General features: G+C 33.6%; 1 protein-coding gene across 1 annotated transcript; it reads left to right on the top strand.

The window, feature by feature from the left end:
- Positions 1-369: 369 nt before the first annotated feature.
- On the top strand, positions 370-16,038 carry psmc1a (proteasome 26S subunit, ATPase 1a). The gene is given in 11 exon segments (NM_200033.1): positions 370-665; positions 2,005-2,058; positions 2,195-2,291; positions 2,377-2,501; positions 4,478-4,663; positions 5,253-5,381; positions 8,422-8,518; positions 8,767-8,956; positions 12,505-12,656; positions 12,837-12,991; positions 15,791-16,038. Coding segments are annotated over 11 exon segments (1,323 nt in total). The 5' UTR covers positions 370-662; the 3' UTR covers positions 15,926-16,038.
- Positions 16,039-19,734: the final 3,696 nt, after the last annotated feature.

Genomic DNA, 19,734 nt, shown 5'->3' on the forward strand with positions numbered 1-19,734 from the left:
TCAGGGCCTCTGAATTCTTAATCCGGCCCACGGTATGTTTGCTAGGTTTAGGAGGTTGCTAATGCTAATGTTTCTAGGTGACGGGTAAAGCAAAACAACACAGCCTACCTTTAATGACAATATATGACCCATATCTTTCAGTCCAGTTTCATTTCAGTTTCATTAAAATATATATCAAAAACATTTATGATAACTTAGCAGTAGTTAAAATCATCCAAAGTACTTTAGAAATTACGTTTGTAAAACTTCCCACTTTTCACTGCTCTTCAAAACGAGACATTTTGTATATTTGTCCTCCAAATACTGATGAAGAAATACATTACAATCTTTAGGAGACCCTTGATAAACCATAATAACGATAATAACAAAATTTCGCGAGACTCTAACCTCAACTGTAGGTGCACGCAACGTGCTCTGGCGATCGTTTGAGTTTATGCACACTTAACGATTTAGACCCTTGTAAATAAAGGCAACTAATAAAATAAAAACAATCTCTTAAAATAATTGTATCAATATAAAGTTATTTGCAAGCTTATAATCATCACGAACAAATACTGGGGTCTTCAATCAATGCTCCCTCCTCTCCAGAAGGTGGCGGAGAAGAAACAACTGACTTGTGCTACTAACATCAGTGCAGAAGAAGAAACAGCCGTCAAACGACAATGGTGAGCCAGCATATTTCATTTCTTTTCATTTTAAATTCCTTTTATGTGTAAGATACTCATTTATACGTGTAAAATGAATTATATAGATTTAGAATGCCTTAACATTTGTGTCCTTTGTAGCATTTGCGTGACAGTAAAGCAGCGAAGTTAGCTTGTAACAGTTGGTATTAGCGTATAACGTTAAGCTGTGTCTTATAACCTCAATGTTAGCACCGTATTGTTGATTAACGGTATGATGTTATATTGTTATTATATGTACCTATTATTAAACGGTGTTCAATTCGAGCAATATAAAGCGAATCATAATAAATTCATAAAGGCCCGTATAACGTTATATGTAAACACACATTCACTGCATATTAAAGCATTTAAACGGTACAAATAAATGATGTACATTAGGATTACCAACACAAAGTAAAGTGTTTTAGTTAATCTGAATGTTAGATACAAATATACCATTGTTCTAATATAAAAAGAAATAAATATTGCACTAATTGATAAAGTTAAACTACTCGAACTAATTATTTCCAATATAGTAAGAGTTCAAATGCAAAAACTTCTGTCCCGTCTGAAATTTCCATCGAAAAATGAACATTTTTTTCAGCCTCCTTTGTTTATGTTGAGATATTTCACTTTAAAGACCAGGGAAATGACTTATTCTTTGCCATAAAAGTGATATTACTGAACATACACACAGGAGCCTGATAAAAATGTAATTTCAGATGACATTTAAAGGTTTTTGCATCTAAACTCTTCATATAAATGTCCATTTATTGTGTGTATTTATATAAATTCTAAGAAATGTTGTGTGGTTACAAATGTGTATTTGTTATATGTTATAAATTAATGCTTTAAAAGAATACAAATGAATAAGTCAGATAATGGACATCAAATTATTAAAGAATACAAATTAATAAGTCAGATAATAGACATCAAAACATCAAAATATTAAAGAATACAAATTAACAAGTCAGTTAATAGACATCAAAACATCAAATTATTAAAGAATACAAATTAATAAGTCAGATAATAGACATCAAAACATCATATTATTAAAGAATACAAATTAACAAGTCAGTTAATAGACATCAAACATCAAAATATTAAAGAATACAAATTAACAAGTCAGATAGTAGACATCAAAACATCAAAATATAAAAGAATACAAATTAACAAGTCAGTTAATAGACATTAAAACATCATATTATTAAAACAATACAAATGAATAAGTCAGATAATAGACATAAAAAAATCAAATTATTTAAAAATAAAAATTCATAAGACAGATAATAGAAATCAGAACATCAAATTATATGATTTTATTTTTATTATTTCACAGGGTCAAAGTCAGAGTGGAGGACAAGGACCTGGAGGAGGAAAGAAAGATGACAAAGTGAGTATTTATTTTACAAATACACAGATTACTATTTTATTGGTTAAAAAAAAGACATGAAAGTAGGCTAAAGAGATTTGTTTTAAAGAAATTTGAACAATTGATATGAACAAAATTGATATGCATCAATTTCTAGGATAAGAAAAAGAAATATGAGCCTCCCATTCCCACAAGAGTTGGGAAGAAGAAGAAGAAGGTAAAAGGACCGGATGCTGCAAGCAAACTCCCTCTGGGTAAAAAAAAAACTTAATTAAGCTGTGACCAGATAAATTATAGTATTAATTTATAAAAATCTAACAATGTCACTTCTTTCCTCAGTCACTCCACACACTCAGTGCAGACTGAAACTCCTCAAACAGGAGAGAATCAAAGATTATCTGTTGATGGAGGAGGAGTTCATCAGGAACCAGGAGCAGATGAAGCCACTGGAGGAGAAACAGGAGGTGCAACACTTTCATTATATCTTTTATATAGTATTCAGACAATATAAATATGTTTCCCTTATTTTCTACATGTTTAATTACTCGTAAGAACTGTATTTTGACCCAAATATTCATTAGTGAATGAAAGTAGTAATTACCAATTTTAAAAAAATATCCGGGTTTCACTTTCACTCATATTATTTGTAGGGGGAAGAGAAATGTATTAATATTTTGACTATTAAATCTGTTTTAATAGATAGTATATTTTTTAATTATATTAGATAAAGGAAATATTTTAAGGAATTTTAGAATATTTATCATTGATGAAACTGAAACAACTGAGTTGTTGTTATTTTAGTTGATTTTCTTGGTTAAATTTGTGATTATTAAGAATCAGTTATTATTGTAAATTATTTATTAAGTAATTCTTAATAATGATGTCATGATTATAGCCAAGAGCTGAGCACATGGCATATACAGTCGAAGTCAGAATTATTAGCCCCCCTTTGAATTTTTTTTTTTTTTTTATATTTCCTAAATGATGTTTAACAGAGCAAGGAAATTTTCACAGTATGTCTGATAATATTTTTTCTTCTGGAGAAAGTCTTATTTGTTTTATTTTGGCTAGAATAAAAGCAGTTTTTAATCTTTTAAACACCATTTTAGGGACAAAATTATTAGCCCATTTAAGCTAACTTTTTTGATAGTCTACATTAGAAATCATCAACCATCATTATACAATAACTTGCCTAATTACCCTAACCTGCCTAGTTAACCTAATTAACCTAGTTAAGCCTTTAAATGTCTGTTTAAGCTGTATAGAAGTGTCTTAAAAATATCTAGTCAAATATTATTTACTGTCATCATGGTTAAGATAAAATTAAAAATGAGTTATTAAAACTATTATGTTTACAAATTTGTTGAAAAAAAATCTTCACTCCGTTTAACAGAAATTAGAGAAAAAAATAAAAGGGCGCTAATAATTCTGACTTCATCTGTATATGTATAAATAATAAATATAAGCAAAAATAAATTTAATAAAGTGCCCCATTTCACTTTTTCAGATATTATATTTATTATTATATTATTGGGTTTGCAGCCTACTTTTGTGATTTTAGCTTATGGTTGACGACTAACAATGTCTACTTTACCCCAAAAACTGTAGTTGTAGCTGAAGCCTGGAATAGTTTGTTTTCTGTGGTTCACAACATGTCAAAAACAACCAGTTCTTTTAAATCTCAGAAAAGCAAACTCACATTGCATTCACTTTTAAAGGATTAGCACTAGAGCTCAAATTGATAAAGTTAACTTTATATTATATCATTAATTTATATCAATGTGTATCCTCTGTAGCTGAAAGTCAAATATGGTAATGTACATTTGGTTTTCCACATAAGTTGTGAGTCAAGCGTTCTCAAATCTAGCCCTTAAGATCCACTTTTCTGCAAAGTTTAACTCCAACTTTGATCAAAATCACTTGTCTGTAATTTTATAGTAGTCCTAAAGCTATTAATTAGTTTATTTATGTCTATTTGATTATGGTTGGAGCTAAAGTATTCTGGAAAGTGGATTTAAAGGGCCAGAGTTGCTGTAAGTGTTCATCCAATCACAATACACCTTGATCTGACCAATCAGAGCGGAGTAGACTTTTTGGAAATTTGGGCTTAGAGATACTGGATCCTTGAACTGACTTCTTGTTGATTTTTGTATTATTTTATTGTATTGTTTACACAGCCTTTATTGTTTGCTTTTAAAGGTGCTATATAAAATAAAGTGTATTATTATAATTGATAAAATGCTGACGCTATTATGCATTTTATGAGAAGATAATATTTTTTGAGGACTTCAGATTCATGTATCTATTGTAATTGACCACCAAAATAAAAACATTAAAATAAAATGGCATATAAAGGGTGATTTTAATAATAATACTTGTTGAACTCTGGAACCTAATAGATAAGCAGGCTTTTAACATCAAGTCTTGTTTTGTTTTATAGGAGGAGAGGTCTAAAGTGGATGATCTCAGAGGGACACCCATGTCTGTGGGAACTCTGGAGGAGATCATTGATGATAACCACGCCATTGTGTCGACTTCAGTGGGCTCTGAACATTATGTCAGCATTCTGTCATTTGTAGATAAAGACTTGCTGGAACCCGGCTGCTCTGTGCTACTGAACCACAAGGTTAGTAAAGTCTTCAAAATCACAGAAGACCTTTAGAATCTGGAAGTTAAGGTGAAGTCAGAATTACTAGCCCTCCTGTTATATTTTCTTTCTTTTATATTTATTACACAATACTTTTCAAGACAGTAGTATTCAGCTTAGTGCAATTACCAGGCGTAACTTGGTTAACTAGGCAAGTTTGAGAAATTAGGCAAGTCATTTTATAGCAATGGATTGTTCTGTAGCCAATTGGAATAAGGGAGGGCTGATCATTTTGACCTTAAAATTGTTTTTAAGAAAAATAAAAACTGCTTTCATTCTAGCCAAAATAAAACAAATAAGATATTCTCCAGAAGAAAAAAGTATTATGGGAAATACTGTGGAAAAATTCCTTTCTCTGTTAAAAATCATTTGGGAAATATTTGAAAAAGAAGAAAAAAAAGGGGGGGGCTTATAATTTTGACTTCAACTGTAGATAGGCATGTTGATTCACTTTAATTTATTTGACTCCAGAAATTAGTTTTAGTACTGTTTGTGTTTATTTATTTTATTATGCATTCATTGTTGTAATAGTTCTGTAATTATATTTGACTTGTATAACTGTTTGCAGGTTCATGCCGTAATCGGGGTGCTGATGGATGACACAGACCCTCTGGTGACTGTAATGAAAGTAGAAAAAGCCCCACAGGAGACATATGCAGATATCGGAGGTTTGGACAGCCAGATTCAAGAAATCAAGGTGCTTTCGATTGGTTCTGAAACATATTATTCATTTCCATTTCATCCGTCAGTTGTCTAAAAAGTGAGTTTTTGTATTTAAATTAGTTTATAAGAGCTGAGACATGCGAGTGTGTTATGTAATTAGATTTAATTTATTTTTATCTGCAGAAATTCAAGTTTTTTTTATTGCATTTTGTAGAAACTGCTTTCTTTTAAAAAAAAGGGTGCTTTCACACCTCGATGTGTTTTGGAAACTGATATGTCTGCCCCCTTAGCTCAGTTCATTTGGGCATATGTAACTTCCGCAGTCATGCTCTGATCTGCTTCACAACATTTGCTTCGAGACCACTTGAACGAGGTAGTCTTGGCTCGATTGAAACAAACTCTAGATCGGTTCGGTTGTAGTAAGAAAGCAATACGACTAGCTAACGAATCAGACTATATCACAGTGTATAGATATGTAATAGGCATATCATCACCTTTGAATTATAAAGTTTTATCTGTGTTTTAAAAAAACTTTGAGATGTTGAGCTTTAAAGTTTTTGCATTCCATATAGTAAACAATGTATGTGTAACAGTTCTCTTTCATACAACAACATGACAGAGACCATAAATGTACTCTAAATGTAAGTTATTAACATTTTCTTAAACTTGTAAATTGGGGCAAATGAAACAGGGCAAATGCAGATAGAACATTCTAATTCTGAAAACTCACTTCCCACTTGTTAATTATAAAGTTCTATTTGGTAGATGATTCATTGAAGCATTACTTTTCAAACAATACAATCACAAAAAAATACAAATTGGTGTTGTAACAATTTGCTGATGCTTGAGAAAGTAAATTTTTTACTTTCTATAACATTTATTTAATGTTTTTGGATAAATTTTTTTAGTTCAATTTAAGCACATGGCTGTGCTAAATATTTTATCCAGTGCAGATGATAATTTTATGTAATTAATTTGGGAATATTGATTGAATTTTGTGCTTTTATATGAATTGTTGAATTATATTTATTTGAATTGAGTTGAATTATATTATAATTATATTAATTGTCCCATGAATTAACTATTTGCCCTTCAAGTCCTAATATCAAATTTAAAGACTTTAAAAGAAAACAGACAACGAGCAAATGAGTTTAATAAACTCAGAAAAATGTTTGTATTGTATATAGACAGAAATAAAAATATTTCACATTTATTATATTTATTATATAATAAAGGTTTATAGTATATATACACACAAATAAAAATATTTCACATTTATTTTATTTAATATATGTAAAATGTTTGTACTATATACACACACACACACACACACACACACACACACACACACACACACACACACACACACACACACACACACACAAAAAAATATTTCACATTTAATATATGAAAAATGTTTGTACTTTATATACACATACAAATAAAAATATTTTACATTTAATATATTTAATATATGTAAAATGTTTGTACTATATATACACACACAAATAAATAAATTTCACATTTAATATATTGAATATATTAATTTTTTGTACTATATATATATATATATATACATACACAAATAACAATGTTTTGCATTTAATAAATTTAATATATGAAAAATGTTTGTACTATATATACACACACACAAATTAAAATATTTCACATTTATATATTTAATATATTGTAAAGGTTTGTACTATATATATATATATATATATATATATACAAATAAAAATATTTCACATTTATAAATTTAATATATTGTAAAGGTTTGTACTATATATATATATATATATATATATATATATATATATATATATATATATATATATATATATATATACACAAATAAAATTATTTCACATTTAACATATAACATTTTTTTAATAACCGTTTCTTTTTCGACAATGTAAAATTGAACATTTCATCTCAATGTAAAAAAAAATACTTCTAAAACATCACATTTGCACACATCTCTTCAGTTTCATTTTTTTTTTTTTTTTTTTTTTTTTTGTGATGCAGCATTATTTAGTCGATTCTGATTTTGTGTTTCTTTCTGGTCTATCTTGCTGTCAATGAAGCAGTCGGGTGAAATGACAAAAAAAGCTGATTCTGATTAGTCCTTGTGAATGCATTCGAAATGCTGATTGGCTCACAGAAAGAACCTTATAGAGCCAAAATAGTTTGACTGTAAATAAAACATTTTTTGTTTTTTAAATAAAAAGTCTTAATGTAAAAAGACTTATAAAAAAAACATCACAATGTAAATAAGTTGTTATTTAATAAAGAAAAAAAATGTCAATAACTAAATTATTAAGTCTAAGGTGATGATTTATATGGCTATAAGAAGAAAGAATGATAAGTAGGAATATCATTCCCACTGGTAAAATTGTGTTTATGTCAAATACGAAAGTAAAAGCATGCTGTCTAGCTGAACTATTAAAACATTTATAATATTATTACCTTTTTCCTTAACTTGATGTAGAATCAATATAGATTTTTCAACCCTTGACAACTGAAATGAGGCTCTGTATGAGAAATGCTTACCTCTGATTTACATTTGGTGGTAATTCAATTTAATTCAATTCATCTTTATTTGTATATCACTTTTACAATGTAGATTGTGTCAAAGCAGCTTCACATAGATGACTACAGTGAATTGATAAGTGTAGTGGTTACTGTCTGTGGGTGTTGCTATTCAAAATGAAAGCACACCTTTTCGATTATGTCTCATTTGTCATCACCATAAATTAAAATGATGCATGACAGCTGAGCAGAATCCTGGAAAATAAACCAAACTGACCAATGTGAGAAGAGTTTACTCGCACGCACGTTACTTGTTTGAACTATTATGGTCTATTTAGAAACTTTGGCATGTGAAAGCGAACTGCACCAAGAACAAAAAGCAACATGATAACAATTTGAATTCCTGTTTTGGAACAAATTAATCGGTCTAAGTCTATAAAACGCCCTTACATTTTGCAATTGCAATAGATGCCCTCATGAACTGTGCGTAACTAAAAAATGAAATCCAGGGCTTGTTCGATCATGTGCCTTTTTTCTTATAGGAGTCAGTGGAGCTCCCCCTCACACATCCAGAGTATTATGAAGAGATGGGAATAAAACCACCTAAAGGGGTCATTCTGTACGGTGCACCAGGAACAGGTGGGTCTGAGGGGTCTTAAAATCTAATTGACAAGGCTTTTTTTATGAAATAAGTAACTCAAAGAGATAAAAGTGTCACCAGGAAAGATTTGTAAGAATTTTGATCAGATATTAATTCTAAAAATTGTATCTAATTAATGTATTTGTTTGTGGTTTTTAATGGTATATCTCTATTAATAAAATGTTTTTGTCATGAAAATATAGGTAGCGTATGTTTTATGTTGATGTTATGTACTCCTGGTGTGCAGGCAAGACTCTTCTGGCGAAGGCGGTGGCGAATCAGACATCTGCCACCTTCCTGAGGGTTGTGGGCTCAGAGCTGATTCAGAAATACCTGGGCGATGGTCCCAAACTGGTGCGAGAGCTCTTCAGAGTGGCAGAGGAACACGCTCCCTCAATTGTCTTCATAGATGAGATCGACGCTATCGGCACAAAGAGGTGTGTGTGAAGATTAGTTCAAAGTCTTTGGCTTTTCTCTGGCATTAGCTGGTTTTTGTAGTGTTCGGCTTAAGTGGAAGTTCCTGTATCTAAGTTTTTGACTCTTCTAAAGCATAAAAATACCATAATATGTTTGCAGATATTTAAAGAGCCCCCATTATACGTTAAAAAGGGTCATATTTTGGTTTTAAGGGTATCCAACAACAGGTTGATATGCATGCAAGGTCAAAAAACACTTTTGTGTTATAATATGCGTTTATTTTTACCTAAATATTCCAGCGACTCCCATATGAATCGTTCAGCTATTCATTTGTTCCCAAACCCCCTTCTTAGCGTGAAGCTAATCTGCGCTGATTGGACCGATAACAGCCTGTTACGATTGGTCGCCAACACTCCTGTTTTTCCTGGGAGTCTCTTGTATTTCAGACCCATCTCCAGCCACCCACCCATTTTGTTATTTGTCCTGGAAAACACCCATATTTTCAAGATCTGAGGTGAACTATCTGCTGCTGCTTTCAGTAGTATAGCAATACATGTCTTGTAAAATGGCATTCAAACTCGCAATATAAGCATTTAACACTGGATAAAGCTCAGGAGGTGTACCCAAGATGATCATCTCATCAAATTTGTTGTTGTTCAGTTGCAAAACATCGAAACCGTTTCTAAATGAAAAATTTCAGGTTATGGTTAGGACAGAAACTCCTTTTCATATTAAAATATTGCTTCTATTATGTGCTGTTGCTTTTATTTAGAACAATAAATTAAATCAGCCTTAAAGGGCCATGAAACCCTCTCGTTTCAGCAGGGTGTTTTCACACCTCTACTTTCGAAAAAGTCAGAAAAGTGGGCGTGTCCAGCTCTGTTTTGGGGGGAGTGTCGGAGGAAGAATAGAGGCATGGTGTGGGAGTGTCTATTTGAGCGCTCTGAATTTCAGTCAAAACACACACCCAACAGGGGACAAAGTGACTGTGTTTACATGGACATCTGTAGTCGAATTATTTGCCAAATGATTAAATGGTGGACTTTAACTGCAGTTTGGCTCTTTCATTCAGGGAATTGATTCATGTCCCTCGCGACAAACAAGATATTTGATTCGAGGAACTGCTCTACGCGTGTATTTTCATGCAATGTTTGATACCGCACGGCGAATGAGAGAAAAAAAACCCTCTGCATTTCCGGGAAACTTAAATGCACACGGCAGGTAGCGTCAGAAAGCCGCGTGTGTTATTCCGGTCACAAAATGCGGTAAAAATACTAGTCGAGGTTATAGTTTGGTTGTAGTGCTAACATGTTAACACTCGGTGCAATAGTTTGTTGGATACGAACAAACTGAGTAAACAAAGAGCACTGGTTGCTCACTTACCAAATCTGTAGAGACAGGACAATCCACAGCAACTAGAGCCGCATCCTTATTAAGAGGAGACTACAAGCGAATCTGGATCTCAGCGTTTGCAGATGAGAACAGCACTCAGGTAAACAAATGTTGCTCCTTAGACACGTAAGTTATTGTTGTTGCGCGTCGCGTACACTGTAATCCACACGTGACTCGAGCTGTGCTCTCACAGAGAGAAAATGAAAACAAAACTTAACGGCAGCAAACTATAAAAGCAACACTTCACACTTGTTTTGCCAACACAACGTGGCATCTCTGTCGTCTAAGCACTGTGACACTAATGAATATTAATAAAGCTGCACAATAGAGCGCGCTGATTGGTTTGAACCAAGCTTTACTCATGCATTAATGCATCACACTGTAAGACGTAATAAGACACACTCTGGCACAGACGTCCAGACTGCACGCTGGAATACACGCTATTATGTCATGACCGTGACGCAGCTTCAAAAATTTGTTTCAAACAGGAAGTACGAATTTGCTTGAAATAACGCAAAAACAACCAATTTACACTTTTTAGTGAAATATAGGTGTCCTAATAGTGTTTTTAGCAGTGTGGGACACATATACGGCTGTCAACAGCTCAAAAAATGTGTTTAAGTGTTTCGTGACCCTTTAAATCAGGCTTTAGGCTCGATAGTCAAGCACACTCCTGTTGGTGTCCTTGTTCTGGCAACCTGTGCTTGCGTGTGTTTTGATCCAGGAATGCAATATCCAGTTTAACCACTGGGTGTCAATGAACTAAAATGTATAAAATTTGAGGAATATTCACTTGTTTATATTTTAAATAAATGTTGTTCATCTGAATCATAAAATCATGTCTCAAAACAATATTAAGCAGGACAACTATTTCAACAATAATTTTAGGAAGCAGTTTTAGTATTATTTTATTTTAAACTCTGCTTTGCATGACAGGAATTAATAAATATATATAATAATAATTGTTATTCAAAATTTTATCAATGTGTTAAAATGTGTTTAATGAGAGCTAGTAAGAGTATTTTTTTTATATAAAACAAAGTAATTTAAATGTAAAATCAATTTTAATTTATTAAGTATAATTAAACCTATTTATACATTATTCACTTACAATTCACCAAAATAAACAGTTTAACTATTTTCTTTAACTATTTACTTGAACAGACAGTTGGGAAAACTTCATGTAAATATATACTAACAAAAATATGTTCATATATAATAAACCGTTTCCTTTGTGGTATGATTGATGTGGCCGTAAAAACAGATGTTGACGAAGTGTTTGCATCTTTATTGGCTACTTTTTTTTTCTTAGCCTTTTCTCAACATAACTTATACTCTATACCTGAAGGGATTTAATTGTATAATGGTAAATTTACAACCAAAAAGCAGCAAATGTTGCATATTAGGAGCATTTTTGTATCAGTAGTTTTGGTGCGTTTATAATGGGATTTAAGTGGAGCTCCCAAATTACTTTATTACTTTAAAAATTACTCCCAATTTAATTTTTTTGAAAACAATGGCAGCACCCATGGCGCAAAATAAATGTAGATTTTATTGCATAACATAACTTACTTGTTTATTTTTTATACATATTTCACAAAGAGGCATAATTTACATTTTATTGAGTAGGGATGCTCCGATCAGAATTTTTGCAGCCAATACAGAGTATTGATTTCTTGTCATGTTGATCGGCCGATACAGAGTACCTATTCTGATACTTCAAGCTTTATATAACTTTGCCATTGCATAAGCACAATTACCCTTTGAGTATGAGATCTTGCCCCACCTAAGATAATAAATTAAGGATGTTGCATACATGTAATGGTCAGAAACAGCTTTATAAAATGAAAAGGAAATGGTAAGAAAAATGATTAATAATGCAATTTGGAAGCATTGCTCATGTGTTGTAGCGCTGCTTATGGCATTACCAGGATACATCTTCCTATGCTTGTAAAATTGTAAACAAACCAGATCAATGAGTACCAATCAGTCGTGAAATGTGATTATCTGTCGATCGATCGGAGCATCCCTAATATTAAACCATACATATGTTGATACCCAGGGTTTCCTACGGTTTAAAAATTGTTAAGTCATTTTATTTAGTTATTTATTTAGTTATTTTGCAATTTTTTGGTCTGTCTGTATTGTGAACATTGAGCACTGATATTCTCCTCAGGTATGACTCTAATTCAGGAGGAGAGCGTGAGATCCAGAGAACAATGCTGGAGCTGCTAAACCAGTTGGATGGATTTGACTCCCGCGGAGATGTTAAAGTCATCATGGCTACTAATAGGATCGAGACACTTGACCCCGCTCTCATTAGACCAGGTGAATCAGTCAGATCACATGTTTATTCCTGGTATGGGTTTCACATGCTGATTGAATCAAAGTGGATTTGCTGACCTGATGCAAATGTCACAAACGATAGATTTAAAGTGCACATAAATGCATTAATGCAGCTTATTGTATTGAAGATTAAAGTTAGGTGTTTCCTTTGTGATTATGCAGGTAGGATTGATCGTAAGATTGAGTTCCCATTGCCGGATGAGAAAACCAAGCGGAGGATTTTCCAGATCCACACCAGCAGGATGACTGTAGCGGATGACGTGACTTTGGATGATCTCATCTTGGCTAAAGACGACCTCTCTGGTGCTGACATCAAGGTAGCTAGCATCAAGAGTTGAATTGCTATATAAATAAAAATATACAAATAAATCAATTTTTATATATTAAAAAATAAATAAAAATAAGAATTGCTATATAAATAGAATTAATTAAATACAACTGAAGGCACATTTATTTTATTTATCAAATATATCCTAAGTGTCATTTAACTGAGAGATTTTGTTCAACACATTTTAAACAATTTTAACAACTAATATTTTTTCTCTTTGCCATTGTATGTATGTTTTTACTAGATATTTTGCAAGATTAATAACATATTATTCAGCTTTCAGTGCAATTTAAAGGATTAATTAGGCAAGTCGTATTTGGAAAACAATTCATTCATCTGGGCTTGTTGTTTTGATTAGATTGCAATCAAGTTTAGATGCATAACAGACTTATTCTTATGTTCCTGTGGGAACTCTCATAGATGTAATGAATGGTCTCTGCTATACCAGGAGTGCCCAAACTCGGTTCTGGAGGGTCGGTGTCCTGCAAAGTTTAGTTTCAACCCCAATTAGACACACCTGAACAAGCCAATCAAGCTCTTTCTAGGTATACTAGAAACTTCCAGGCAGGTGTGTTGGACAAAGTTTGGGCCCCCCTGTATACAAACTGTATATCCTCCTACCCCTTAACCCAACCCTCACAGGAAGCAATCTGCATTTTTACATTTTCAAAATACTTAATTCTGTAATTTTTATAAGCATGTTTACCCATGAAAACCTTAATTTTGGTCCCCATGTTGACACAAGTCTCCATGAGTCTGTGTGCATTCAAGTTTAAGTGCATTCAAGTTTATACTTGTTTATTAGGATATAAAAACAAGTATAAACAACAAGATGGTAAGGTCATTTTGCATAAACTACCTTTTACAATTTTAGTTTAGTTTTAAAGCGATAGTTCACCAAAATAGAAATGTACAGTGCATCCGGAAAGTCTTCATAGAGCTTCACTTTTTCCACATTTTTTATGTTCCAGCCTTATTTAAATGGATTAAATTAATTTACTTCCTCAAAATTCTACACACAATACCCCATAATGACAATGTGAAAAAATATATTTTGAAATTGTTGCAAATTTGTTAAAAAAAATAATAAACCTGAAAAATCACATGTACATCAGCATTCACAGCCTTTGCTCAAGACTTTGTTGATGCACCTTTGGCAGCAATTACAGCCTCAAGTCTTTTTGAATACGACGCCACAAGCTTGGCACACCTGTCTTTGGAAATTTTCGCCCATTCCTCTTTGCAGTACCTCTCAAGCTCTATTAGGTTGGATGGGAAGTGACGGTGTTCAGCCATTTTCAGATCTCTCCAGAGATGTTCAATAGGATTTAGGCCTGGGCTCTGGCTGGGCCACTCAAGGACATTCACTGAGTTGTTGTGAAGCCACTCCATTGATATTTTGCCGGTGTGCTTTGGGTCATTGTACTGCTGGAAGCTGAACCGTTTCCCCAGTCTGAGGTCAAGAGCACTGTGAAGCTGGTTTTCATTCAGGATGTCTCTGTACTCTGCATTCATCTTTCCCTCTATCCTGACTAGTCTTCCAGTTCCTGCTGCTGAAAAACACCCCCACAGCATGATACTGCCACCACCATGCTTCACTGTAGGGATGGTATTAGCCTGGTGATGAGCGGTGCCTGGTTTTCTACAAACGTAACGCCTGACATTCACTCCAACGAGTTCAATTTTAGTCTGATCAGACCAGAGAATTTAGTTTCTTATGGTCTGAGAGTCCTTCAGATGTCTTTTGGTAAACTCCAGGCGGAGAGTGTCTTTCGTCTGGCCACTCTGTCATACAGGCCTGATTGGTGGATTGCTGCACAGATGGTTGTCCTCCTGTAAGGTTCTCCTCTCTCCACAGAAGAACGCTGGAGCTCAGACAGGGTGACCATCAGGTTATTGATCACCTCCCTGACCAAGGCTCTTCTCCCCAATCACTCAGCTTGGAAGAGTCCTGGTGGTTCTAAACATCTTCCACTTACGTATGATGAAGGCCACTGTGCTCATTGGAACTTTCAGAGCAGCAGAAATGTTTCTGTAACCTTCCCCAACCTTGTACCTCAACAATCCTGTCTCGGAGTTTTACAGACAGTTCCTTTGTCTTCATGCTTGGTTTGTGCTTTGACATGCACTGTCAACCCTGAGACCTTATATAGACAGGTGTATACCTTTTCAAATCATGTCCAACTGAATTGACCACAGGTGAACTCCAATGAAGCTGCTGAAACAACTCAAGAATGATCAGTGGAAACAGAATGTAGCTGAGCTCAATTCAGAGCTTCACAGCAAAGGCTGTGAATACTTCTGTACATGTGATCTTTCAGGGTTTTTTATCTTTAATAAATTTGCGACAATTTCAAAAACTCTTTTTTTCACATTGTCATTATGAGGTGTTGTGTGTTGAATTTTGTGGAAATAAATTAATTTAATCCATTTTGGATTAAGGCTGTAACATTAAAAAAATGTGGAAAAAGTGAAGCGCTATGATTGCATTGTTGCATTGTGAGCGCATTGTTTTTCTTTTTCTTTTCATAATCACCTGACTTGATTTAAAGAATGTTTGAATAAATTCCTGCATAATAGAATAAAAGTCAATGTGTGAAAATATGATTGGCTGTTCATTAATTAATTAATTTTTAAGAATTATGGCGAGTAATGATGGTACAATCATTATAGACCCATCTTTTCAGTGCCTAAAATATAAACTACAACTAGAACAAAAGGAAGCTAAGTGTCAATATGCAATCCATTTCTTAGTAAACAGTGATTTATTTATTTCTTTTTCTTTTAGGCTATTTGCACCGAGGCAGGGCTGATGGCTCTGAGGGAACGGAGAATGAAGGTTACTAACGAAGACTTCAAGAAATCTAAAGAGAACGTCTTGTACAAGAAGCAGGAGGGAACACCAGAGGGACTCTACCTTTAATATGTCCTCATCCAGTCTTGTTCCTTTTTTTATACACAGTATAAACACTTACTCTTGCCGTAACCCTCTGTTGTTCATTTGTGCTCAATGCCAATTAAATATGTTTGAGTTTCTCTCTGTCTTTGCTGAATTTAATCTCTCATGATCAAATACTGAGATCTAGCTATCATTGGTAAGGTATTAGAATATTGGAATTGTCTTGAATGTTTTATAGTAAAATATTGGTAACTGAAAATAGTTGGCTTTCAGCAAAAAGGTTTCGTAGGTTTGAAATTATTGACAGTGATGTTTAATCATAAGTGCTTTCCCTATAACACTTTTAGTGGTGTCAGTGTGTTTCATGCACACAAAATAGGCTACCTTTAGAAATGCATACTTAATTGTAATTTGCAATGACTGGAAAAGTATGTTCTATAATAGTATGAATGTAATCTAGATAAGTGTTTCTCAACCACGTTCCTGAAGGACCACCAGCACTGCTTGTTTTGGATGTCTCCTTTGTCACACCTATTACCGGTCTTTTAGTCTCTGCTAATGAACTGATGTTCTGAATCCATTGTGTTTGGTTAAGGTGACAGGAAAATGTGCCAAGCTGGTGGTCCTCCAGAACCGTGGTTAAGAAACACTGATCTAGATGTACTTAATTTACTATGTTTTGGTCATCATGATCACGATTGACCTGGAAGCAGTTTACCAATTATAGATTTAGAAAAGAAAGTCTAATGGAAAAGAAAAATGCATTATCACAAAATTTCATGACAATATGTTCAACTTCTTTTATATATACATAACTTTTTTCCTCATCACCCACTGGTCATTTTCACATGACAAAATTGTGTTGTTGGAAACTGTATTTTATATACTTAAATTTGACTTTTGCATGCTAAACGTACTTGAGTAAAAGACATTTTACTTGACTTGGGTCATTAAAATAACTCTGACTGACTACCAATATTATGATATAGATACCTGCTGTAATCAACCTAAAACCTACAGTAGTTTGACATAAAACCAAAACAACACCCATTCTTGTCTTGGGACATTTTTATTAAGCCAGTGTTTGAATAACAGTAAGTTCATGACATGTTACATATATAGTAGATTCTGCTGATTTTAAACATACAGAATAATTATAAATACAGTAATGTAATAACCATAACATACCATTATGTCTTAGGACATCTTTGATTAACTTTTTATTACCTACACTAAATTTTGACTAATGAAGGTACATTTAGAACAACTATTTATTTGTTAGACTACTGTATTGTCAAACCATGTTGCACAAATGCATTCAACAGACTTATCTGACAGTGTATTGCTGTAGAGGACAAACAAAACACGAGACAGGTGTTTAGAAAGAGTATAGTTTATTTTGTTTGACCTGCAAACTTATCTAAACAAGATAAAGTGTTAGAAAACAGCACGGAAATATTATAATGCGCGCTCATCAATATAACCCGCGATTGTCTTCAACAGTCCTTTGCTCAACAACAATGCTGAAAAACAAAGCAAAACATTACAACAGGCTGACACAGTTAAAACAATACAGTACCATGGTTTCTATTTTAAACTATAGTAAACTAAAGTTTGAAACTATAGTTTAAAATAGACGATGAGTGGGCCTTGCTGCTCCCACCCACCATAACCATCGCAGCGGGGTCCCACTACCGGCCTCCCGTGTTTCCCTGAGGGTCCTCCTCACGGCTTGTATTGATCCCTGCCTAGGGTTCACAAGCCGCCTCACATATTTCTAGCAACAAACACGTAATAATCTTCGCGATATTGCGTTTATGTACGCAAACTGCAAGGAACTACAGCACAGACGGGCCCGAGTGAAGCTTCACGAAGCGGACTTCGTGAGATTGCCGTGGCTCCTCTTGTACCGTCAGGTATTGAACTCACCTTGGCCAATTACAAACAGCAACACCGATCGAACTAACAACACAGAGAGAACCGACGAGCTTTATAGGAATGCAGATGCAAATGTTTACAATGCGACGTCACTGCTGTTGTCTCGTTGTCATGGTGAGCGCTGAAGAGAGCACACCTGATTGGAGCACACAGGCTCGGGAATCTCCGTCACGGCGAGTTGCGGTCGGCTGTGGACAAAATCATATTAAATATACTGAATATTTATTTACATTTTTGGTGCTGTGTAATATTCTGGGATGCAGTAGAATATGGAGACAGATTAATATAATTAAAGACATTAGATCAGAAAGTGAGCCCGGCTAGGATACACTGCTTTGACCAATGACAGACAAACTCCTGTGGTGAGCTTCTTATTATCCAAGAACGCCATCTAGCGGTCACATAACCTAATAGCATGTTACTTACTACTAACCACCCCCAAGGCCAAAATGTCCAGCATTTGTCCTTTTAATTATTTTATGTAATTTAATATGATATAATATATTTATTATATAATTATCATAATATGTTTATATTCAATATATATTCCCGTCACGTCTGTGTTTATGAGGCTGTTTGCTCACTTCATTCGTTTTATTCTGATCAGATATCCGATCGCCCAAACCACTTCAGAAGGTGATCTGGGATGCATTCCAGATGAAACTGGACAAGTCTAACCATTTTTTTTTACACAAAATTAATAACAAAATAAATTATGGCCTGGAGAAAATCTGGCCTGCGCCTGAAACACCTGTAGGTGCACTTTTACAGCCATAATTCTGTTAAAACATGTTTACTATAAGCATAAAACATGTTCTAAATCTTCAGGCCTTTAGCCAGGGGGGTTCGGAAGACCCACCCCTCACTGACAAAGGTCCAGAATTTGTCCCATACACGAGCTCATTTGTCCTATTTTGACTGCTATGCCATGATAAGTAATGAAAATAATCCATCGAAAAGTTTTTCAGACCAAACGGAGTTCTCTGTTGGCTGTTGATTCGGTGGGAGTATAATCTGATGTAAGAGAAGTCTTCTTTCACTACTGTATTGATTTTAAACAAAGAAACAGGTAACTTTATTTCTAAATTTTTTTTCTGAAATAAAAATGAGCAATAAAAAGGTGTGAAGCGGACCATATTAAATTAATTTGAATATATTTTGGCTATTTTTGATATCCAGGAATTTTCAAATGTACTTTTTTTTTTACCAAAGAGACTAGAAAATTCTGAAGAATTCAGTAGTATTATTATTATTTTATGTTTTAATTATTATTATTTTTATTGAAATGGCCAAATAATAGTAATAGACTAGTTTTTTACTTTAAAACTTTAACAGATTGCTATTTTTTCCTAATGATATATGATGTAATAAATTTGTATTTTAAAAATTAGACTTGTTTTAATTTTTTTATTGCAATTTTTAGGAAATATTTTTAATACATCAAAAAGTGTGGTTATGATGATATCTGACTGACTAATCAAATCACTAAAATGCAGTATTTAAATCTTATAGTTAAGTAGAAACTGAGGCGTATAACTGCATAAAGGTCCACTTTTTGAGAAAAAAGAACCACCCCTTTCACCAGGCTGGCTACGGGCCTGACAGTTATGTTGGCTCACTTTAATTACCAAATCCTCTCCAGTGGCCTCATGGGATTGTAAAGTGCCTATCAAGTGCATACTTCAACATCTCACCATAAAACGTAGATAATCTGAGTATAATTTGCACTACTGTGGCTAGTATGAGTAGTACAACTACTTTTGCCACATATTATTGTCACGTTTATCTTATTTTACCCTTCCTTTTTGTTGTTACTTATAGTAGTGAGGCAGTTTACGATTTTTGCAGCTACAGATGAGATGCAGGTGTCACCTGTGTTGATGCTACTAGGATAG

Source organism: Danio rerio, chromosome 17, assembly GCF_049306965.1.
Source record: "Danio rerio strain Tuebingen ecotype United States chromosome 17, GRCz12tu, whole genome shotgun sequence".
In the NCBI taxonomy this organism is placed as follows: Eukaryota; Metazoa; Chordata; class Actinopteri; order Cypriniformes; family Danionidae; genus Danio; species Danio rerio.